This window comes from Ranitomeya variabilis, chromosome 2, assembly GCF_051348905.1.
Source record: "Ranitomeya variabilis isolate aRanVar5 chromosome 2, aRanVar5.hap1, whole genome shotgun sequence".
NCBI lineage: Eukaryota > Metazoa > Chordata > Amphibia > Anura > Dendrobatidae > Ranitomeya > Ranitomeya variabilis.
The window spans coordinates 444,419,637-444,443,950 of NC_135233.1; the positions used below are offsets into that span (position 1 = coordinate 444,419,637).

Below are 24,314 nucleotides of genomic sequence, written 5' to 3' on the forward strand. Positions count from 1 at the left end.
AAAAATAAGAACACAATTTTTCATTTTTCTTAATTTTTCAATCAAATGATAACGCTAATTTGCTATTCTTTGTCCAATCACTCACTTAAAATAACCCCAAAATGTACAGCTCGATGTCAAAGAAATGCAAAAAGGCTCGGAACGTTCTAATTCAAAGCTTTGAAACGAAAAAGAACAATTTGCAAAATTTGCTCTAGATAGGAGAGCAAAAAGATCTAAAGCCCCAGAAAAACATTCCCCTTAAATTATTAAACATATGTTTAATAGACATAATAAATATTTAATGTAGTCATAAAATACATGGGGGTTTATACAGATTCCCAAAAATCCACCTACGGTAAGCGTCAAAAATTTGAAACTTAAACATGGAATGATTTTACTAATCTTAACTCTGCATAAAACACATAACAGCGAGAGGAAAAAATAAATAAAATAATAATAAAAAATATATATTTATTTATATAAACAAACTCTCTATATATAATTACACATATATTGTACATATATTACACATATACACACACATTCATATATACCATATCTACATAAAAATATATACACACAAACACACATATAAAAAGATAGATAATGATGTAAATATTTAATTGCAAAAGTAACAATATAAAATTACAATAAAAAAATATTTGATTGTACAACACTTTTAGAAACAAAACGATTTAACCACCTATCTGTAGTATTCTAATAACATTGTATTTAAGAGACTATATATGTTTTAACATAACATTTTTTTTAACCATTATTAATCAGTTATTAATTAATATTATACTACCAGAAATTGAAACATTTAACTAATACATGTTGGGAAATAAATAATCTATAAAATAAAATTTTCCCCAAAAATTCAAACGGTTTTAAAACTTTGATATTACACATATTAGTTACGTTTGAAAACATATAGAAATTGGAAGAGAACAGAATATTATATGTATGAGATTACATGCGCCATTGTTACGTCATGGCAAAAAACATAATAAAAAAAGTGCTAACAAATAAAATAAAAAATGAGACTTCTAAAAAAAAAAAAAAAAAAAAGAGCATGGAAGGAAATGTCTAATTTGTGTCCCTGCTGGAGTCGACCTTCGTACTTATTAAATATTTATTTATTCAGCTTAAGCTCCTGAACATTCCGCTTGGGAATCCGTTAATGGCGTGTCTGCATCTTTACCCTTACAGGTTGCTGCTTTTTTAGAATATTTAAGCTGTAAAATTGAAATTAAATTTGAAGCCGACCAATAATTAATGAACGGGGAATATGGCGGCGACCGAGCACGTACACGACTTATTAATATTCATCGTACTCACCGAATGAAGCTTATCAAAATGTGCACAGTTACATTCATAAAATTCAAAAGATTACAAATAAACTTTAATTAATTTTTTTCAGTAAAATGTTGATACCTGTGTAGCTGACCCAGGGATTTTCCTGCGAAATTCTTCAGCCCTTCTTTTCCAGGTGCTAAGACCCTTTGTTTTATTGTATCCATTATTGCTTCAGGTGTTGTTGCTTGTTCTCTGGCTAAATTGTACAATGCAAAGAACGACAACTTCTCATAGTGCTAGTATAGATCCCAGGATACAAAATATTCCAAACCTAATCCTACAAAAAAAAAATAAGTGATGGCTTCTTCGCCTACAGATAGAGAAGGAGGATTACAAAGTGTTCCTGGCTGGGGAGCTTCCTCTTACTGTAAGTGAAGGCAGTTTCATGGTTGGAACAGAGCAGCATTTGGTCCTCTGGCGGCTTAAAAATCCCTTTTACATCACCGTCGCCTCCATATACTGTGGATTCTCAGCAGCCGGAATGCAAAGTTGATGAAGAGGATGTTGCATTTCACCATAGACCAAAAATGACGTCCAAGTAGAAAATCCCAGTATTGCAAAAATGGCATTTATTTTAGAGAATTAATTGCAAAGAACTTCACCAGGAAAATATTGGACTGTCCACTTGGGTCCCTTTGACCATGGCAAACAATTCGAATCTCCGGTTTAGGAGACTGAGTGGCTGCCCCTTAACTCCTTTCAGCACCATGGACAGGTCCAGTGGAAAGGAAGAGCCTCTTCATGCTGCCACCGCTAACTTTCCAAGGGAATTGGGCGGATCGCCCTGTGCAGAATTCATTCTTAGTCTCACCAGTGTGGATGCTATGGAAACCAGAGGGAAGATGTCATCATTTCAATCCAGGTTCACACAGAATGGAAAGTCCTCACTTTTTTTTTTTTTTTTTTAAATAAACCAGGAGTCAAACTTCTCCTGTGTTTATTCCAATCATCATTATTTTTCAAAATAATTTTTTTTTTTTTTTTTTTAAACACTTTCTTTAATAAGTGTTAATATTATCAACACAATTTGGTTATATACGGCATGTTTAGACAATTACAATATATGTCACGTGTCAGCGACATTCCCTCCTTAATTGAATGGAGTTTGATACAGGAGTGAATACAAGTTAATTTTTATTTTTAATTAATTTTTGTATCTATTTATTAATATTTTATAGCCGATGGGAGAAAAACCACTCTAGCAAAAAATAATAATAATAAAAAAAAATATTAACATCTCGGCGTAACAGTTTTGGTTTGATGCTTGGCTTCAAGCTGTAGTGTAGGACTATCGGGTATATTAATTACAGATGTTTTACACCCATAGCAGGTTTTTTTGTGTTAATGATCAGTAATCAGTTCTGGGATTTTGATTAAAAAAAATCTAATCCAGTACAAGGCTGCCCTCTGGTGTTCAAATAGAAGCATAGCAGCCACCAGTGGAATCTTGCAGAAATAAAGGGGTTAAATGAAAGTGATTACGCCTACCATGTACATTGTGGGCACTATTTGTAAAGAATTCTAAACTTCACCTTGCAGTATGCATATTGTTAATTTTGTTGATTGGTAAACTCTATTGAGATTGTAGCTCTAGTTATTAACTTTCTGGAGACTTTTAGCCACTGATGATTTATGGTCGCTTCCCTTGCCATGATTAGAAAACTTAGCTGCTGTCTTCCAGATACAGCACCAAGCAACATCCACAGGTTATCTGTGGTATTGTAGCTCAGCTCTTTTTAAATGAATGTGGTCAAGTTGCAATACTACAAACGAACTGTGGACAGAGGTGGCACTATTTTGGAACAAAGTAGAACATAAAACTCACAATTAATAAAATTGACAGATTATAAATCCCAAAACAAGTCCCCCTCCCCTGCCATACAGCTCTGGCGATGGAAGAATATAAAAGTTACAGGTGTGAGAAGATGGCAACACTAACAGTTTTTTAAACAGCACATTATAAGGTAAAGTGAATGTGGACATTCAAAACTGCAATTAAAAAACAAAATCAAAACCCTATTTCGGCTACATCAATGACAGAATAAAATGGTTAATGTTTAGTCTTTAGTCTGTTTGCAGAAAGAAAGTGATAAATAGATAGGGAGGAGAGGAGGGGGATGCAGCTGCAGCTTCTGCTAATTTTAAGCTACAAATTGTCAAAAGGGAGAAGAAGCAGAAGTGGGGAATCCAGGGATCAATGTGACTGGCGAAAGGAAGAGTCAGACAACCGTTGGACAGAGTTTAGAAAGCAGTGCCAGACGGGCCGGCGGCCCTCCCAACCCAAGCGTAACAGCTGCATAGAAATACAGGAAACTGTCACGCGCAGGTCAGGAGAGCCGCTGGCCAGTCCGAGCATTGCTTTCCGAACTCTGTCCGATTTCTACGTCCGTCTGACTCTTCGAGCGCTATAAATCCAAAGAAAACTAGTGCAAACATCACAGCTGTCCTCTCAGAAGGTTCAAAATGTACAGGCACATAAGAAGGCAAAGTGGGATGGACGCGCCACAGTACTGGCACTGGTAGAGATTCTTCACTTTCACGCTGGTGATATACTTGCTTGTAGGTTAAAATGATTACGCATTTTTAGTTAACAAAATCAGCACTCAGGTTTCCTGAAGAACGTTGTTTATACAAAAACCTGCAGTGTAAAGCATAGAGGAGAGACAGCCCGAACTTCTGAGACAGAGTACATTTCAGACTCCCTCTGACTCCAATAGACAGAGCAACTAACCTGGAGTCATTGGTCACAGCTCAGCCCTTATGGAACAAAGCTAAAAAGTAGCAAATGGTGAAGGATACAAAAGAATGACTCTAAGGCTTCTTTCACACTTGCGTCAGTACGGGTCCGTCGCAAACCGTTGGCCCGACGTACTGACACACATTGTGAAAATTATGCACGACATGGGCAGCGGATGCAGTTTTTCAACGCATCCGCTGCCCATTCTATAGTCTGGGGAGGAAGGGGCGGAGTTCCGGCCACGCATGCGCAGTCGGAAATGGCGGATCTGACGTACGAAAAAACGTTCCCTTGAACTTTTTTGTGCCGATGGTCTGCCAAAACACGACGCATCCAGTGCACGACGGACGCAATGTAAGTCCTTACGTCGCGATCCGTCGGCAATACAAGTCAATGGGCAAAAAACGCATCCTGCGGGCACATTTGCAGGATCCTTTTTTGCCCAAAACGACGGATTGCGACGTACGTCGCACTACGCAAGTGTGAAAGAGGCCTAACTTGAAATGTAGAAATATTGTATGTCCTGTGTCTGCAGTGTATGTCCTGTGTCTGCAGTGTATGTCCTGTGTCTGCAGCTTAGGTCCTGTGTCCCCTGTATCTGCAGCGTATGTCCTGTGTCTGCAGTGTATGTCCTGTGTCTGCAGTGTATGTCCTGTGTCCCCTGTATCTGCAGCTTAGGTCCTGTGTCCCCTGTGTCTGCAGCGTGTGTCCTGTGTCTGCAGTGTATGTCCTGTGTCTGCAGTGTATGTCCTGTGTCTGCAGTGTGTGTCCTGTGTCTGCAGCTTAGGTCCTATGCCCCCTGTATCTGCAGCGTATGTCCTGTGTCCCCTGTGTCTGCAGTGTGTGTCCTGTGTCTGCAGTGTATGTCCCATGTCTGCAATGTGTGTCCTGTGACTGCAGCGTATGTCCTGTGTCCCCTATATCTGCAGCGTATGTCCTGTGTCCCCTATATCTGCAGTGTATGTCCTGTGTCCACTATATCTGCAGTGTATGTCCTGTATCTGCAGAGTATGTCCTGTGTCCCGTTTCTGCAGCACATGTCCTGTGTCCCCTATATCTGCAGTGCATGTCCTGTATCTGCAGCGCATGTCCTGTGTCCCCTATATCTGCAGTGTATGTCCTGTATCTGCAGCGCATGTCCTGTGTCCCCTATATCTGCAGTGTATGTCCTGTATCTGCAGTGTATGTCCTGTGTCCCCTATATCTGCAGTGTATGTCCTGTATCTGCAGCACATGTCCTGTGTCCCCTATATCTGCAGTGCATGTCCTGTATCTGCAGCGCATGTCCTGTGTCCCCTATATCTGCAGTGTATGTCCTGTATCTGCAGCACATGTCCTGTGTCCCCTATATCTGCAGTGCATGTCCTGTATCTGCAGCGTATGTCCTGTGTCCCCTATATCTGCAGTGCATGTCCTGTATCTGCAGCGTATGTCCTGTGTCCCCTATATCTGCAGTGCATGTCCTGTATCTGCAGCGTATGTCCTGTGTCCCCTATATCTGCAGTGCTCTGCAGTGCATGTCCTGTATCTGCAGCACATGTCCTGTGTCCCCTATATCTGCAGTGCATGTCCTGTGTCCCCTGTATCTGCAGTGCATGTACTGTATCTGCAGCACATGTCCTGTGTCCCCTATATCTGCAGTGCATGTCCTGTGTCCCCTGTATCTGCAGTGCATGTACTGTATCTGCAGCGCATGTCCTGTGTCCCCTATATCTGCAGCACATGCCCTGTGTCCCCTGTATCTGCAGCGCATGTCCTGTGTCCCCTATATCTGCAGCACATGCCCTGTGTCCCCTATATCTGCAGTGCATGTCCTGTATCTGCAGCGTATGTCCTGTGTCCCGTTTCTACAGCACATGTCCTGTGTCCCCTATATCTGCAGTGCATGTCCTGTGTCCCCTATATCTGCAGTGCATGTCCTGTGTCCCCTATATCTGCAGTGCATGTACTGTATCTGCAGCACATGCCCTGTGTCCCCTATATCTGCAGCACATGCCCTGTGTCCCCTGTATCTGCAGCGCATGTCCTTTGTCCCCTATATTTGCAGCGCATGTCCTGTGTCCCCCCTTCTGCAGCGCATGTCCTGTGTCCCCTATATCTGCAGCACATGCCCTGTGTCCCCTGTATCTGCAGCACATGCCCTGTGTCCCCTGTATCTGCAGCGCATGTCCTTTGTCCCCTATATTTGCAGCGCATGTCCTGTGTCCCCCCTTCTGCAGCGCATGTCCTGTGTCCCCTATATCTGCAGCACATGCCCTGTGTCCCCTGTATCTGCAGCACCTGTCCTGGTTCTCCTGTTTCTCCAGTGCATGCCCTGCGTCTGCAGCATATGTCCTGTGTCCCCTGTATCTGTGTGACAGAGGGCCATGACCGTAGTCATGGCCGAGGAATCTGGAGCATCTGTGCCCTGGCCTCCCATCACAAGAAAACAATGTCCATCACTTTGCATACCTGTGGCTCCACTTTCTGTGCCGTTGGGGTCCCCTCTGCTCTGGTGTGGGTTCCCTTTAGTCGGTGTTACAAAGATTGAGACACAGTCCTTTTCAACTTTCAAACCAACAACTTTACTATTTTCTTTATGCAGCACATCCATATTCTTCACAGTATTTACATTACACACTTCTTTCCTTGCATTTTCCTTCCTGACACACAGCACATACCCGGGTCGGACCGTACCGCATGGTTCATCAGCGTCCTCCCAATTCAATTCTGCTACAGTTAGACCTTACTTAGTCTGTTTCGCCTCAGACACGTGAATATCTGTCTCCGAAGTCAGTTGCCACTTGGCGAACGACCTGCCCTTTCACCAGATTTTTGCCACCTAATATGAGAGCAGCATAATGCAGGGGCAGAGACCCCAATTCCACTGATCTGTCACTCAGTGGGCTACTTGCTGTAGTTTTGATAAAATCACTGTTTTATCAGCAGGAGATTATCACTAGAGAGCTAGTTAACGTGCTGCAATTTAATCCATCCAACCCCCACCACTGATTGGCAGCTTTCTGGCTATGCAGCGTGTATACAGTAACCTTCCAATCAGTGGTGTCGGCGGGGTTGTACACAGCTCAGCACTCCGAACACTGCTACATCTGCAGCAGAGAAAACAGTGACTTTATCAAAACTGCAACAAGGAGCCCAAGTGACACATCATCTTTTTTTCTCAGCTTTTGTCCACATACCTGGCTCTGCTGTTCCAAGGTGCTGTTGTCTACACACTCCTCGTTGCTGTAACAGAATTCCTATCTGCATACCCGCTCTGCTGCTCCAAGGTGCTATTGTCTACACACTCATCTTTGCTGTAACAGAATCCTGTCTGCTGATCCAAGGTGCTGTTGTCTACACACATCTTTGCTGTAACAGAATTCCTGTCTGCATACCCAACTCTGCTGTTCCAAGGTGCTGTTGTCTACACACTCCTCTTTGCTGTAACAGAATCCTGTCTGCATACCCGGCTCTGCTGTTCCAAGGTGCTGTTGTCTACACACTCCTCTTTGCTGTAACAGAATCCTGTCTGCATACCCGGCTCTGCTGTTCCAAGGTGCTGTTGTCTACACACTCGTCTTTGCTGTAACAGAATCCTGTCTGCATACCCAACTCTGCTGTTCCAAGGTGCTGTTGTCTACACACTCCTCTTTGCTGTAACAGAATCCTGTCTGCATACCCAACTCTGCTGTTCCAAGGTTCTGTTGTTTACACACTCCTCTTTGCTGTAACAGAATTCCTGTCTGCATACCCGGCTCTGCTGAGCTGGTGGATGAAGTTGTCTCTGAGCTGGTGGATGAAGTTGTCTCGGAGCTGGTGGATGAAGACTATCTGCTGTCACACCTCCCACAGGTGCAGTTCCAAGGTGCTTTTGCCTACACACTCTTTGCTGTAAGAGAATTCCTGTCTGCATACCCGGCTCTCCTGTTCCAATGTGCTGTTGTCTACACACTCATCTTTGTTGTAATAGAATTCCTGTCTGCATACCCGGCTCTGCTGTTCCAATGTGCTGTTGTCTACACACTCCTCTTTGCTGTAACAGAATCCTGTCTGCATATCCGACTCTGCTGTTCCAAGGCTGCATATCTAACTCCTCTGATCCAGGTGCCATCTAGCATCTCTAGCTTTGCTGTTCCTTTCTGTTCGAGGTGCCAATATACTGATCCAGCTGTTTTTTATGTGCACCATCACCTGCGATACAAACTGTTCATCCAGACCTACAGCTTAGTGAATCCCACCCCACCAGGTGAGCCATAACACTGGATAGCTGCAGCCACCAGTAGGGGGAGCTCAAACAGCTCTCACTGCATTTCTGTCTGCAGTGGGAATGGTCCTGACAACTCCTTCCTGTGCGACAGGTTTCTGACAGTGAGATGGTCACCGGGGTCTTATTGTACTTATTTCAATCAACTTTATTTATAAAAATCTACAAACACCTCTATAGAAGAACTGTGTTTGAAAGCAGCTAGGGACATTTCTTGGCTCACGGCGCTGCAGTGGGGACCCTCGAGGTGAACACGTTCTTCCCCACCCCCAACCCTCGTATCATGGTTATGCAAACAGATCTGTAAAACAAATGACCTTTCCAGCAGCAAAACAGGTGTCAGGATCTGTGTTTCCGAATTACGGGCAGATAACATGAATAAACCCGATGTGATTAATTAGCCTCATTATACAAGAGGAAGTGATACATGCGATAAACTTATTAGGTTTGCGTTTGTTTATTTTCTCGCACAAGTCACCAACACCACGGTGGGTTTATTAGGGAGGCGGAACAGGAGGACATAAAAGCCGAGAGCACAGGAGGACGCCATATGTCAGAAGAAACAAAAACAGCAGCAAAATTACTTCCACCCCCCACCCCCAACACTTATTTTCCTTATTGTGATCCCAGGCACTGTCACTCAGCTTTCTCGGGATCCTCCACAAAAAGTATGCCTGGTGAAGTCATCAAAATGAAAAGTACGGTGAAAAGTGGATAATCGCATTAATTTGGCAGATTTTACCATTCGGGACTTTGGGAAAGCTGGGTAGGAACTGTAAGGGCAGCCGTGTCAGTTCTCACTCTTTAGCTTGAGAGTTCATTTCTTTTTTTGCAATAGCATTTTACAACTAATTGCTACTTGATTCGGTTAGTTATAGTATTTTGTTACAAGGGATGGTATATGTCGTTAAGAAGGCAATGGGGGATTCATCAGCTTTACGGGGTTGTCCTCTACTCGGACAACACCTTCTCAGTCCGTATGTTTCCCCCTTTTTGGCCACAGGGTTCGACTGATGTCACACTGTTAAGCGATTGCCGGGAGAGACAGGGTCACTACAGCCAGAACATCACCGGCACTGTCCAAGTAGTGGATAACCCCTTTAAGGATGATTGGTCATGTGTAAAAGAAGAATAATGCTATTTCTGGCCATTATGTGATTTGTATTCTACATTTTTCACCAGTTTCCCCTTTGCAGACTCCAGCTCCAATTTTCAGTTGTCTCTGAGCTGGTGGATGAAGACTATCTGCTGTCACACTTCCCAAAGGTGGCGCTATAGAGTTCAAGTCCTCTTTTTCTCTGAAGAGGCAAATTGCATATTACACTTCCCATACACACTCTAGTCTCTGTAGGACACAGACAGAAGTAACAGAACATTCTATACTATACTGAGCCGTGTAACGGTGAATCCAGAGCTGAAGTGAGTAAAACAGTTGCTTGGATCTGCCTGACACTTCTCTCCGCTCACAGTCCATATGGCTTCTACCAATACAGATTTGAGCAGTTTTTTTGTGTGGATGATCAGTTAAAGAGGCAGGGAGAGAGGAAGAAGGGGCTCATAAGTGGAGAAAGAAGTAGATTTCTCTGATAAGTTGTACGATTGATTATGCAAAGTTTAGTGAAACAACGAGGACTTAACTTGGTAGCTTGTGCAATTATGGAATTTACCAAAGATTGGTGGCAGCGTCTGTGGGAGGCGTGAGGACAACCGTATCTGGAGAATTGGATTTTGACCACTTTAGATGAGACAGAGGTTGTATGGATGGGTGGAAATACGTAATATGTATAGTATGACAAACTACACCCTATGGAAGGCTTCTGATTCTTTCACTCGGTAACTTGCAATCTACTCCTTCATAGGCTTCCTCTATCACATATCTGCCTGCACTATAGGTGCAGGAACTTCCGTTCCCTGGAAATGAAAACCTGCCTCTCTTTTATACCTGTATATGGTTTTACAGCAAAAACAGAGCTGCAAAGATCTGCCCCCACTTACCGTCTAATCAGTTCTGGCTGTAGAGACAGATTACACATGGAATAGACAGTAACCTACAAAGAAAAGAAGCAACTTGTGGCTGGAACCTTAAAGTGATTTTTTCAGGGTTAAGGCAATTTTATATAAAGTGATTTGCAGACTGTTAATTTAACAAATCATCTATTTAAAAAATCTAGCACAAGGAGAGCTAAGAAAAGGGGAGACAAAAAAAGACCTCAGTGTCCTGTGGGAAATGATGCCCTTTAAAACCTATTGGAACCTACTGACACCAGTCCAGGCGCGTCATTCTTCCTCTATAATAGGGCTATATTTGACTTGTGCATTCTGTTCTGCTCCCCCCCCAATAAGGAACCCCCCATACAACACCCCCCCAATGGGACACCCCACCAATAGAAACCCCCATCAATGGGACCCCCCCATCAATAGGGGGGTCCTATTGATGGGGGTCTCATTGATGGGAATCCCACTGATGGGGGGGATCCCATCGATGAGGGGTGGGTCCCATCAATAGAACTCCCCATCAATGGGACCCCACCCCATCAATGGGACCCCCCTATTGATAAGGGGGTCCCATCGATGGGGAGGTCACATCAATAGGACCCCCATCAATGGGACCCCCCATCGATGGGATGTGGTCCAATCGATTGGAGGGTGCTATTGATGGGACCCCCCATCAATAGGACTCCAACCATCAATGGGACCCCCTATCAGTGGGACCCCTATTTATGGGGGTCCCATCAATGGGACCCCCTATTGATGGGGGGATCCCATCGATTGGGAGTCCCATTCATGGGGGGGTCCCATCAATAGAACCCCCATCCATGGGACCCCTCCATTGATGGGATCCCCCATCAATGGGACCCCCTATTGATGAGGGGTCCCATCAATGGGACCGCCCCACAGTTGTGACCCCTCCATCAATGGGACCCCAATCAATGGGACCCCCTATTGTTGATGGGGGGGTCCCATCGATGGCGGGTCCCATCGATGGGGAGTCCCATCAATAGGGCCCCATCGATGGGACCCCCATAAACAGGACCCCACCCATCAATGGGACCCCCCCCCATCAATAGCGACCCCCCATCGATGGGGGGTCCTATTGATGGGGGTTTCCCATTGATGGGTGGGGTCCTGTTTATGGGGGATCCCATCAATAGGACCCCTCCATCGATTGGACCTCCCCATCATGGGACTCCACCCCATCAATGGGATCCCACCATCAATAGGACCCCCCATTCCCCATTAATAGGACCCCCATAGGAAAGTCCCCCCCAATACCCACAATTGGCACAATTTTTGCATCAATTTGCAAAACGTGAAACTTTTTGCACTAACAAGTCGCAAAAAGGTTAAAAAAATTAAAATTATTTTTTACCTTGTGCAAAATTTAGAGCAAAAGTTTAAGAAAAAAAAAGGGACTTTAAAAGAAAAATGCAATAATGAATCGAGCCCTTAAGTGTTTACAGAAGGAAGCCTATATTGTCCTCCATTTATTACAAGCCAGATCAGCAAAAGTGCAGTCACTATTTAAAGGGAATTTGTCACCAGATTTTGTTGTCCCAGCTGAGAGCAGCATGATGTAGGGACAGAGACCCCGATTGCAGTTATGTGTCACTTACTGGGCTCCATGCTGCAGTTTTGATAAAATCACTGTTTTCGCAGCTACAGATATAGCAGTGCTCTAAATACTGAGCTGTGTATAACCCCTCCCACAACACCAATTGGCAGCTTTCTGTATATTGACAGAAAGTTACCAACCAATCATTACTGAGGGCGGGGTTTGACCAGCAGGCACTAGACACCAAGTCCTGTAGTGATAATCTTCTGCTGATAAAACACTGATTGTATAGAAACTGCAGCATACAACACAGTAAGTGACACATCACTGGAATCAGGGTCTCTGCCCCGACATCATTCTGATCTCAGATTACATAGGAAAAACCACCTGAGAGATTCCCTTTAAGCCCATACAAATACCAGATAAGTCCGTCATGTCTCAGTGTTGCCATTTAATGAGAGCTTAGTTCCCCTCAGGTGGGGCAGACGGCTGATTTTTTGCTGCCAAGCCTCCACTTTTTGAAAGGTGGCACGGAATGAGCAATTTTGCAGACCTGTTCTCGGAAATCGCCTCCAGCTAGGAAACAAAACAAGGGATTGACACAACTGTTCAGGCTGCACACGGCCATCTCGATGAAGAACAGGGCATCTGCTCGCTGGATGACCGGGGGAGAATACGGCCCAAAGGTCCTTAGTAAGATACAAGTGTTCCTGGAGGCATGGTAAGGCAGATAGAGGACAGCGAAGATCACCAGAGCGGAGCACATGAGCTTGGTCAACAGGTCTCTCCTCCTCAACCGGTGCATCTCCACCCGCCGCAGCTCCCCTACGCTGCTACAGTAGCAGTAACATAGGGAGACGAAGGGCAGGAGACAACCGATGGCGGTGGAGAGCAACGAGTATGGAAGAGTCACACGAGTGTCTGGAGAAAACACGTAGTTGGTGCAGATAGTTTTGTTGTTGTTTTCGCAGATCTCAGTTCCAGCATAGAAGGGAACGGGTATACTACTTAAAAACGTGGCCGCCCAAATGGTCAAGCAAATGATCAGAGACTGGTGCTTCTTGAGGAGTCTCAGAGACTTGAGAGGATGCACGATGGCCAGGTATCGATCCATGCTCAAGCACGTGACAAAGTAGACACTGCAGTAATAGGAGGTATGGTAGACAGTCCGGGTCAGCTTGCAGAGGCCATCTCCGAATATCCAATGGAGCTGGTTGAAGTGATAATGGATAAGAAACGGAAGGCAAAGTATCCAAGTGACGTCTGCCAAGACCAAGTTGAAGAGGAAGATGGTGCTCCTACTCCAGCGCTTGATCCGAGCCACCAGAATCCACATCACAGGGAGGTTAAGGGACAACCCAACCACAAGAATAAAGAGGAAGGTGACGGGGAAGAATATCGTCTGGATGGCGCCCAGGAAGCCATCCGGTTTCTCGCAAAAGTCAGACTCGACCCTCTATAAAGGAAACAAGCAAAAGAAGTGGGACACCAACATATTGCAACTTTTGTATCCATCCATTATAGCGGACACATGCAGTCGATACATTTATTCACTCATCTCCAAAGCTTTAGGGTAAGTTCACACAGGGCGTTTTTGCTGCTTTTTTTTCTTCACCAAAACCTGATCTTGGCAGGAAAGAAGCTGCGTCAAAAACACTGGTTTAGGTGCGTCTTTGGTGCATTTTTTGTTGCATATTTGGTGCATTTTTTCCCTCTTTGTCCATGCTAATGTCCTTGGATTTTCAGCAGCAAAAACGCAGCATATAATGATATCTGCATTTTTGCTGCGTTATTTTCAACACCCATTCAAGTCAATGGGTGAAAAACGCTGAAAAAACGCTGGAAGAAGTGACATGCTCTATGTCCAAAAAACGCAGCAAAGCACAAAATACTGATCAAACAAAAAAACCAATGTGTGTGCATGAGATTTCTGAAAACTCATAGGCTTTGCTGGTACTGGAAAAAGCAGCTGAAAATTAGCATAAAAAAGCTGCAAAAACGCCCTGTGTGAACTTACCCTTAAAGAGGTTGAACATGAAAAGAAAACAGAATTTCTACTTTCAGAAACAGCGCCACCCCTGACCGCAGGTTGTGTATGGTACTGCAACTGAGTTCCATTCCGGTATATTTTCCAAAGATCCCAGAAACTAAAAGTCAGTCTCATTAGCCGCCCGCACTCCCCAATATCCAATCTTTCTGAGTATTAGGGTGCAGTACGACAGCAGACTGGCCGCGGCTCTCCCAACTGGCCCGAAGAATCACATTACCATATCATACAGCACAATGAACACTATAAAAATTTATAGAAAACAAATGAACAAAAAAATGTCAGAATTGCACTTGGATTCTCACCCGTTGCCCATTTTTTTTTTTCTACACTCTACGGCATAGTGAATGGTGTTACTCAAATCTGCAACTCATCTGCAAAAAATACGAGTGAACAGAGAAATAATAATAAAAATAAATATAAAATTAAATATATTATGGCTCTTTGAAGAAAGGGGGAACTCCTTAGGGGATTATCTTAGAGTAAGTTCACACTAGGCATTTTTTCAATGTTTTTTTTTTCCTGCAGCAAAACCTGATCTCTTGGCAGGTAAGAAGCTGCAGAAAAAAAAGCATGTTTTCCTTGATTTCTGTGTTTTTTTTGCAGCGGATATGGCATACTAAATTTGTCTTGTGAATGCTGATAAAGTTTAATGCTAAACTTTTTTTGGCACAAAAAAAAAAAAATGTAGCAAAACCTGATACCTGTGGGTTTTTTTTTTTTTCACCACACATTCAAGTGGATGGGTGAAAAACCCTAAAAAAAAAAAAACAAAACAAAAAAACACTGAAAGTAGTGACATGCTTTGTTGTCCAAAAAAACCTCAAAAACATGCAAATCACAAAATCCTGATGATAAAACCCGTGTGTGAGAATTTGCATAAAAAAAAGGGGAAAAAAAAAACCGCCTAGTGTGAACTTAGCCTTAAAAATGAAAATTGACCACATTCTTAAGGGGTTAAAAATTATAGGAGAGCTCAAATAATGCAGAATTGTCCTATTGCGCGCCCATCAGTATACTGCGGTGTCCCCATTACTGCAGGACAGGTTATAGTCTAGGCTGAGAAATCCCCAAAAAGTCACAGACGTGGCGGCAGCGCTGAACTTTCCATATAAACTGCCGAGATAAATCTCATGACCTTATCGGGATTTGTGTTGCCATTGGAGTCTCATGTATCAGCCAGCGACCAGCTTAGCTCTGCTACATCTGTAGGGCACAATTGTAGGTTTCCTACCTGGATTCTCGCCATCTCTGGTACTGAACTGATAATGTCGCTCACCTGCTCGGAGCGCAGTTCCATCCTCTGGCACCGGCCGCCTTCTGTTTTCCTCTCGGGGTATGAAATGCTTTTAAGAAGGTGTTTGTTCCTGTTGGACGTGTACTAAGGCAACGCCTGGAGAGTCAGCAATGTCCATCCGCAGAGCATTGCTCCCGACCCTGCCGTCTCTATAGAGCGCTCATGTACAAATCTGTTCCACCGCCACCATCAGAGAGGTCGCCCTGCAGAGCGTGTCACGTCAGCAGCGGATTCTGAAGTGTCCGGGTAATTCCAGAATCTCGTATAAGAGCGGCACACGTCATTGGTGGATTCGGCACAACCTGTGCATTCTGTTCTTGGCATACATATAAAACCATATTCTGCGCTTCTTTACCTAGTACATAGCCTGATTTTCATCCTAAACCGTTTACCTAGACTTTTGGCTGTTAACAATTGAACACAATATATGTCACAGCAGAGGATTTGTTACAATTTTGTTGTACGTAGAGGGTGGCATGTCAGAGTGAGGAGACTTATAGGCCATGTAATGTTCCTGGGGGGAAATTAAATATGCAAAATCTCTCTTTAGAGAGGAAGAGGACAACAACTCTAACACATCCTATTGGAAGTAGCAATCCGAAAAGTCAGTATTAACCCTTGCCACATGAATTAGGATAAAACCCAAATTAGAATATCAATTTGCACACATGGTGTTTCGAGGGTGCTGTCCCTCATCAGTGCAAAGTGTGAGATCTGATTTGGCTAGGTTAGAGGCTCTGTACTGCAGTCTAAGGGCCCCTTTCCACTTGCGAGGAAAACGGACGAGTGCAATCCGATAAAAAAAATCGGATTGCACTCGGACCAATGTTATTCAATAGGTGTCTTTTCATTTGCGATTTTTTTCTTAGCCGAAATCGGACTGAGAAAAATCTGGATCGGCTGAGAAAAAAATCGCAGCATGCTGCGTATTGCTGCGATTCTCGGACGAGACTCGCCAATGCAAGTCAATGGGTGCGAGAGAAAAAAAAATAAAAATAAAATAAAAATCGCACAGCACTCGCACCATCCGATTTTTACGCACCGGTGTCCTTTGAAAAGCCGGCAATTCAGCGCGGCGTACAGTAAAATCACACTGACAGGTTAGAATAGAGTAGATATATACACATAGAATGTGTATATATACATATATATATGTCAGTGAGACACCTATATATGTATATTTATATTTAATGCAGCGCTAGATAGCATTAAAGCCGCTAATTCAATTGCCGGCTTTTCATTTCTCCTTCCCATACCCGACAGGTTATGAGGCATGATTACATACAGTAAACCATCTCATATCCCCCTTTTTTTTGCATATTCCACACTACTGTTAGTAGTGTGTATGTGCAAAATTTCGGCGCTGTAGCTATTAAATTTAAGGGTTAAATGGCGGAAAAAAATTGGCGTGGGCTCCCGCGCAATTTTCTCCGCCAGAGTAGTAAAGCCAGTGACTGAGGGCAGATATTAATAGCCAGGAGAGGGTCCATGGTTATTGGCCCCCCCGTGGCTAAAAACATCTGCCCCCAGCCACCCCAGAAAAGGCACATCTGGAAGATGCGCCAATTCTGGCACTTGGCCACTCTCTTCCCACTCCCGTGTAGCGGTGGGATATGGGGTAATGAAGGGTTAATGCCACCTTGCTATTGTAAAGTGACATTAAGCCAGATTAATAATGGAGAGGCGTCAATTAGGACACCTATCCATTATTAATCCAATTGTATGAAAGGGTTAAAAAAAACACACACACACGATTAAAAAGTATTTTAATGAAATAAACACACAGGTTGTTTTAATATTTTATTGCTCTCTCAATCCATGTGAAGACCCTCGCTTGGAAAAATAATAAACCCACAATATACATACCTTCAGATGACCTGTCACGTCCCACGAGGTAATCCATCTGAAGGGGTTAAAATATTTTACAAGCAGGAGCCCTGCTAATGCAGCTGTGCTCGTGCTTGTAAGCCCCAGCGAATGAAGGAAATGTAGGTCAATGACCTATAGTTACCTTCAGTCGCGGTGATGCGCCCCTGCTGGTTGTCCTCATATGACCTCGAGCGTGGGAAAAAGTTCCCAGGCTGCTGTTCATGAGGACAGCCAGCAGGGGGCGCAGACTGAGCAGGCTTAGTATATTAGTGGGCGCAGACTGAGAAGGGCCCCTGTACAATATATGGGCCCTTTGCAATCCAATAGCTCATCATAATGCAAGATTTCTCCTTCATTGGAGGCGGCAGTGGCCCTTTTACTTCTTGGGCCCCTGCTCGGCTGCACAGGTTGCACCAATGACATGTCCGTCCCTGGATCTGTTCAGGTTCTCCACTTCTGGATGCAAACAATAATGCAATGATCAGCGGCTCATCTGTGAACTGTCCGGATAATTGGCTGCACTGTGATAAGAGACATATCATGATGGACACGTCCATCAATCACTTAAACAAAGGGGCAAGAGAGCATAGCCCAGAGGTGATCAGGGGTGTAACTATAGTGGTTGTACGGGTCCTTGCTCCATAGGGACATAAGAGAGGACCAATATTATACATCCATATTTATAGGCCCTGTTGGCAATTTTGCATTGGGGCCCAAGACCTTTAAGTTACGCCATTGATGCTCTCTTCTGAGACTGACGGTGACTCAATAGAAAGTCCATAAGATAATATCATAAATCTTTTTCAAAACGGTTCTTTACTGTTCAACGCGTTTTGACACCTGACCGGCGCTTTTCTCAAGGTAATAAACCAAATAATGTCAGCTAGTCGGTACTTTTGACAGCAAGTATAGCACATTCAGTGGGGTCTTGACTGGTCGGATCTGTTATACGAGGGGCTCGTCAGTGTTACGTCCATGTGTGCATCAGCCAAGGGTCAAAGCCGCTTGGCTCAAAAAGCCCAGAAAGCAGCAGCACCGCTGGTCAGACGGCCGCACTTTTCATCTCTAGTAGCATTATTTCTCCATTTCAAATTTGTGAAACAAGTCTGGAGAGGCAGTCTCTTGTATAGCAGTAAAAATGCTCAAAACAACACTCAAAATACTGAAAACTTTTTAAAACGAAGTTTATTTTTTTCAATACAAGTTCAAGCAGCGTGAAACACAATATAAAACCGAGAGGCCAGCGCTAAACTGGTAGAGAAATGTAGTAAAATAACCGGTAAAAATGCAGATTTTACAAATTATTCACAGGTCAACATAGAAATACAGAACAACAACAACATAAAATTGGTAGAAAATAAGATCTAAGATCCCAATAAAATGTCCTTCATATACGTATTGATACAAACAGTCAAGGCTTAGGGTTGAGAGCACAGTGGCGCGGGCCAGCACCGGGGGTGAGGGCAACGAGGGGCCAGGGCGAGGAGACTGCTGGGTGGTGATGGATTATTAGGGAGCTTATATGGTTAGAAAGGGGGCCTCCGAATACCAATGGTGGAAGCTATGGTATTTTCGGTGGATGGGTCACTCGCTGTTGGATGGGATTTGTATGCAAAATGGCGGCACAAAAGGTGGTCTGATCGTTACCGAAATTAGGAGGATAATAAGTTGGCCCCGTTGGATTCGGATAGGGCATCAAGACCACAAGGTTTATGGCAGGAGTGCTATATAGAAGAATTGAAATATACATAGTAAAAAAAAAAAAACCCGCCCCGAAAAAGTGGAAAATCACTATAATGGGGGTAATAAAGTGATACGTCCTGAAATACCGCAGGCAACACAATGGTTTTCCAAGATAGCAGCACAGAGGATTTACAGCATTTTCCTAAACTGTGCTCTATTTGGTGCCTCTGTTGGCACTTTAGCCATCCAGTAGGTGTAAAATTAATTTTGCACCTAAATTTTGATGCCCTATCCTCTAAGCCATGCTCCCTTGTTAGAAAAACCTGCAAAAAGTGTTCAAACAGATATAACAAATTGCCACAAAATGTCCCAAAAGTAGAGAGAAAATGACAACGGTAAACTCTGCAGCTGCCTGCGGCTGTCAGGACATGATGGGAGCTGGAGATCAACAGGATGGGAACCAAAGTCCTACAAGGCAGATTCCCATCATGAACGGGATCTTCATGAATATTCCATTATCTGGAAGTAATAAATCTGTAAAACAGACATTTTATCTAAGAAACTGACTGCAGGAAGTGGAAGGAGACGACTTCTGAGCCGAAACAAACATGAGAAGAAACAAGGACTCAACGTCATCAATGGAGGGGTCCAATATGGCCGCCCTGGCTCTCGTGCTGGGTCACGGATTCCCTAAATCTGAAATTGTGTTTGTGATTATGTCTCTGCCTCAGTCCTTCAGAGAGAAGCTTACTCCTCCGCTTTAACTATTGGACAAAGTCACTTTTTTTGGGGGGGGGGGGGCGGGGGGGCCTTCATTAGATCGTTAAGACCCAATAAATTAACCCTCAGAAAACCTTTACAGCCATTAAGGAGTCTTTGGGAACAGTGCACAAAACAAGAAACAGTCAGCAAAAGGCACTTTTTTTTTGGGGGGGGGATACACATCAAAATCAGCTGCAGAACACAATATTGGTCACGCTGTAAGAGCTCCATAAATATGCAGGAACGTTGGCTGCAATTCCACTTGCTGCCACATGTGGGCGCTACAAAACATGCATGATTATTGAAATACTTTCATGTGCATGTGAATAAATACTGAACAGGAGGCATGCTGCCTATTATACGGGCTGCATTACTTTCCATACGTCCTACTAGGCTATGTGGACGTAATACAAGAGGGTAGGGGGAGACAGGCAGATGAGACAGGCCTGAAATCCCACTACTGATCACAGAAATTACAGGGTCTTACATTTATGTGCATAGAGTGGAGGAAGACATTTCCACAAGGCCACTTCCTACTCTGTTTAGATGGCCGATGGTGCGGCCATAGTTGCCGTGAGCAGTTGTCTCATCCAGGAACTTAAATCAGGCTGCTCCATTAATAAAATCTATCAAATATCCATAGGATAGATGATAAATGTTTGATTGTAAGGAATCTGGCTGCTGGGACTCACATTGATGCTAAAAATGGGAGCTCCAAAAGTCCACGGTGTGAAGAGAGCAGTACTGAGCATGTGCGACCACCACTTCTATACACAGAACAGTACTGAGCATGTGCGACCACCACTTCTATACACAGAACAGTACTGAGCATGTGCGACCACCACTTCTATACACAGAGCAGTACCGAGCATGTGCGACCACTTCTCCATTCACTATTTAGGACCACAGTTCCCAGAACACACATTTATGTATATACTGTAGATTTTACAGTTTATGGAACAAGCCCTTAAGCTCCAACTCTGCACTACTGTATCAAACAGGTAAGCGAGCGCGGCCATTCATGCTGCCACGCCGCTCAGTTCAGGCCGTCCATACGTCTTCTCGTATGGTTATGAACCTGCACGATGACTGACCGTGCTTACAGGAGCGAACGAGGGTCGCAAACAAGGCACATCACACGTAGTGGTGTTAGCATAAACTTAAAAAAATAGTTTCATGCAAACAGTCAATGTCGCAGATTTCTTCATAACAATCAAAGTAGGAAATGATAATAAAGCACTTCTGAGAGGTAGGCTCGGGTACAGCATGAGACCTGCACGAGAACCGCGCTCAGGCCGCTGGAATCTACGTAGATGGTGTCAGCAATACATGTGAATGTGGTTTATGAATGGCGGTATGGAAATGTTCATCATCAGATCTCTATACCCAACACTGACTGCTATGAATAAATGATATGTCAACGAAAAAACCTGGAGACCTACAGTGAATATTCCCTGAAAAAAAATCACTATAAAGTTCATTCATGAGCATGAAAAATGAAGAAAAAAATCAATAAATAAAACAAACTACTTTGTGACGCGTGATGTAGAAATAACGTTATAATGCAGATTCTGCTGTTGATTTTGACTGATCACAGCGACACCTACAGTTTGCAAGAAGAACTGCCATTAAAAAGGGCGTTAAGGTTACCTCCCTCCATCACTAGAAAAAAAAAAAAGGAGTTTCATAATCTATGGATAGGGTACAACTTTCCTGACGGCTGGGACCCCCATCCTGAGTGGAACAGAGGTGACATGACTAGCTTCCGCTCCAATCACCGTCTATGGGATTGACGGAGAAAGCCATGTAGGTTCCAGAGTCATGGTTTCAGGATTTCTGGGGGTCCCAGAAATCAGACAGGATGATCAGCAAGTTATGACCCATTCTCTGGATAGGCGATATAAAAAAAAAAATGGAACGAAAAACGAATTGAAAGAACACATTGAAGAGACGCTGCCGTCAATGTGATGTTTTTAGATTAAAAAAATTAAAAAAATTGTCTAGCAACGTAATTTAATCATTGTAAAAAATAAATTAATGCCTGAGCCAAGATAAGCAGGGTTCATGATAATTTTTGGATGTAGAGGAAAAATACAAGTTTTTGATTTTCTGCTAATACTTTACTCTTTTAACAGAGCTAAAATATAGTTGATGATAAATGTCATTTTCATAATAATACGTAAACATAAATGATTCAGAGAAAAAAAAAGCACATCCTCCGTTAAATGGCTTTTGATAGATTTAGGCTGAACCCTAACAGCTCTGCCAGCACCCATTTATAAAAGTGCAAATTAAGGTGCCAGCAAATCACGGAACATAAAGGGACTCACATACAAAAGATGCAGATATGTCTTGATTAAAAACCAAAATAAAATAAAAAAAAATTATAAATACATTTTAAAAAATTGTCCTGTGCCCCGTGGGTGTTCAGGGGCCTCATACCCATTGTGTAAATCCAGCTACCTGGCTAGTAGATCGAGACGAGGACTCGTGTGATGCAGTGTGATATAACAGCAGGACTGGGGTCCCTGTAATCATTCGAAGCCCCAGAACTGGAAGCAGCCATGGTGGACGAGTCTTACAGAGCTCCGAGCATCCCGGGACCAAGCGCTCTTTGCTCCATCTTGCCTGCTATGCCAACATTTACAACATAGTCTTGAAGAACGTGACTTTATAATACGGCCTGAGTGAGCAGAGTGTCCGCTGTTGCAGCAGAGCAGCCGCTACATAGCGGCGGAGAGCTGCACCTTCCCTTCCGTGGCGATGACCTCCTTCGCCATGGCGGAGCAGGGATTCTTCTCGCACAGCCTCTCCCGTAACTTCTCTAGTTCGTACTCATGTAGGATCTTCTGCGTCAGGTACTTCTCCCGCTTGATCCTGGCTTTCACCTCGGACGGCACGTCTGGGATCAGCCAGGCCACAAAGAATTTGACGATGAACACGACGTGCTGAAAAAGAGGATAGACGTGAGAGCACTGTTTTTTTAGAAGGACGACTGACAACAGCAGACTAGAGGGTTGTCAGCTTTCCTGAAACTGATAAGATAATGTGCAATTAGGTCACATTTTGGGTTTAATGCAGTTTTAAGGAGGGGAACTAGATACAACTTTAAACCTCATAGTGGAATCAATCGACTACTGGAGTTTTCTAAACTTTACCTCCCGTGCAGGTCATCCCATAATCCCTTTTTTGCACCCCAACGCTCGTGTACGGATCGGGATTATAAGCTGAACCTTCTCCATACTGGGCAATGTCATCTGTGTTACACAGACGACATCTGCCTGTAATGGCAAGGGATGGCGCTTGCTGATTGCTGCTGCTGAACCATTTAACAGCAGCTGTCATTGACTGAAAGTGGTATTTAAATGGCGCGATTGCCGGCTCCAATCCAGTCACTTTCATCCCCCCAATGCCGATTGGTTAATATGGAAGTCCTTGGCCCCGCTATGTGATGCAAGATCAATTTAACTTCTTTAAAATAAGAAATCAAAATCATGGCAGATTCAGATTCCCTGGAGGTACTAAAAAATAATGTTAAAATTAAATATAATATATGTTACGTTTAAAAAGTTTGGATCACTCCTTTTCCCCAGTTTGAAAATAAAGTATAAAGAAAAAACAAAAACAAAAAAAACAAAAAACAGACCACATACTTGGATGGTATTGTATTGTTATGCCCATAAAAGTCTGATCGATCAAAATATAAAATTATTTCAATGGTATGCTAAAAGTAGAAAAGAAAATAAAAAGATATATAAAAGCCAGACTTATAGCTTTTTCAGTCACTGCACTCCTCACATCTCACTGCCAATAATTGAAAAGAAAAAAAAAAAAACCCCAAACACTGAATGTACCAATATGGTATTGAAAAAAAAAACAAAAAGCAAAAAAAAACTACAGGTCGGCATGATGCAAAAGTCAAACTCTCACGGGGCTCCACTTGATGGACAAATAAAATGACAAGTCGCAGAAAATAGCGATAGACCATATGGTCAATCTTTGTAATAATATTGTAATAATAATAATAAATTATAAAATTAGCAAAACATAGCAAACCAAGCCGAATACTTTATTCTTAAAATCTGCACGTTGACAGTAAAAAAAAAAAAAAAAAAAAAAAAAAAAAAAAGGGAGAAGAACTGATTTTTCTTCTTTCATTTTGTAGACTTTGTTGCATAACATAACCTCACGACCTGAGTGGTTTCACCAAGCAAAACCTCGCAGATTAAGGTCCCAAGTTTTTACCCCTTTCTGTACCAATTTATTATATGTTATGCATCGATTTTTGGAGAATTTCTATAAATCTTTTCTACTATTGACAGAAGTACTACCAATGACGATGACACCCATCATACCTCCATAATGATGATAAAGGCCATTTTTGCCGCCAGTATGTGCCAGAACTGCATGGTGTGTAAATACCTATGCGAATGGTCTGGAGGGTAACGATAATCTCTGTACCTGTCAACATAAAAATAACAAAAATTGGAGGTTATAGCAGAGGCACCGAGCAACGATGAGCTCAATCATAAGTGACTAACCAGCAGATGGTGACATCCATACATTGGTCAAAATAATTTGCAGGACCCTGATCCAGTGGCCATGTTGGTAGTTGATGGACCAGTGCCCATCAAAAGTGCCTCCTACCAATGACATCTCCAGCACTTTTTCTGATTAGTAGGCCTGGCACAGCTTCATTCACATGTTACACTGCAATGATGACGTTGAAACAGGGCTATGAATCTGAAGAGGCACTGAGTACTCCGGCAGATAGGAAGA

At 43.3% G+C, this 24,314-nt stretch overlaps 2 protein-coding genes across 6 annotated transcripts in view; both read right to left on the minus strand.

The window, feature by feature from the left end:
- Positions 1-1,820, minus strand: part of SLC17A6 (solute carrier family 17 member 6) — a 56,992-nt gene extending 55,172 nt beyond the window's left edge. The window contains exons 1-2 of the mRNA XM_077287174.1: positions 1,708-1,820; positions 1,420-1,618 (exon numbers count right to left, since the gene is read on the minus strand). Of these exons, the coding sequence (XP_077143289.1) occupies positions 1,420-1,505 (86 nt within the window). The 5' untranslated portion in view covers positions 1,506-1,618; positions 1,708-1,820. The remainder of the gene's footprint in view (positions 1-1,419; positions 1,619-1,707) is intronic.
- A 16,437-nt stretch (positions 1,821-18,257) lies between these two features.
- Positions 18,258-24,314, minus strand: part of ANO5 (anoctamin 5) — an 80,636-nt gene continuing 74,579 nt past the window's right edge. For all 5 annotated transcript variants that reach the window (XM_077287175.1, XM_077287176.1, XM_077287179.1 and 2 more), the window contains 2 exons: positions 23,891-23,996; positions 18,258-22,483 (listed from right to left, as the gene is read on the minus strand). In XM_077287175.1, the coding sequence (XP_077143290.1) occupies positions 22,259-22,483; positions 23,891-23,996 (331 nt within the window). In that variant the 3' untranslated portion in view covers positions 18,258-22,258. The remainder of the gene's footprint in view (positions 22,484-23,890; positions 23,997-24,314) is intronic.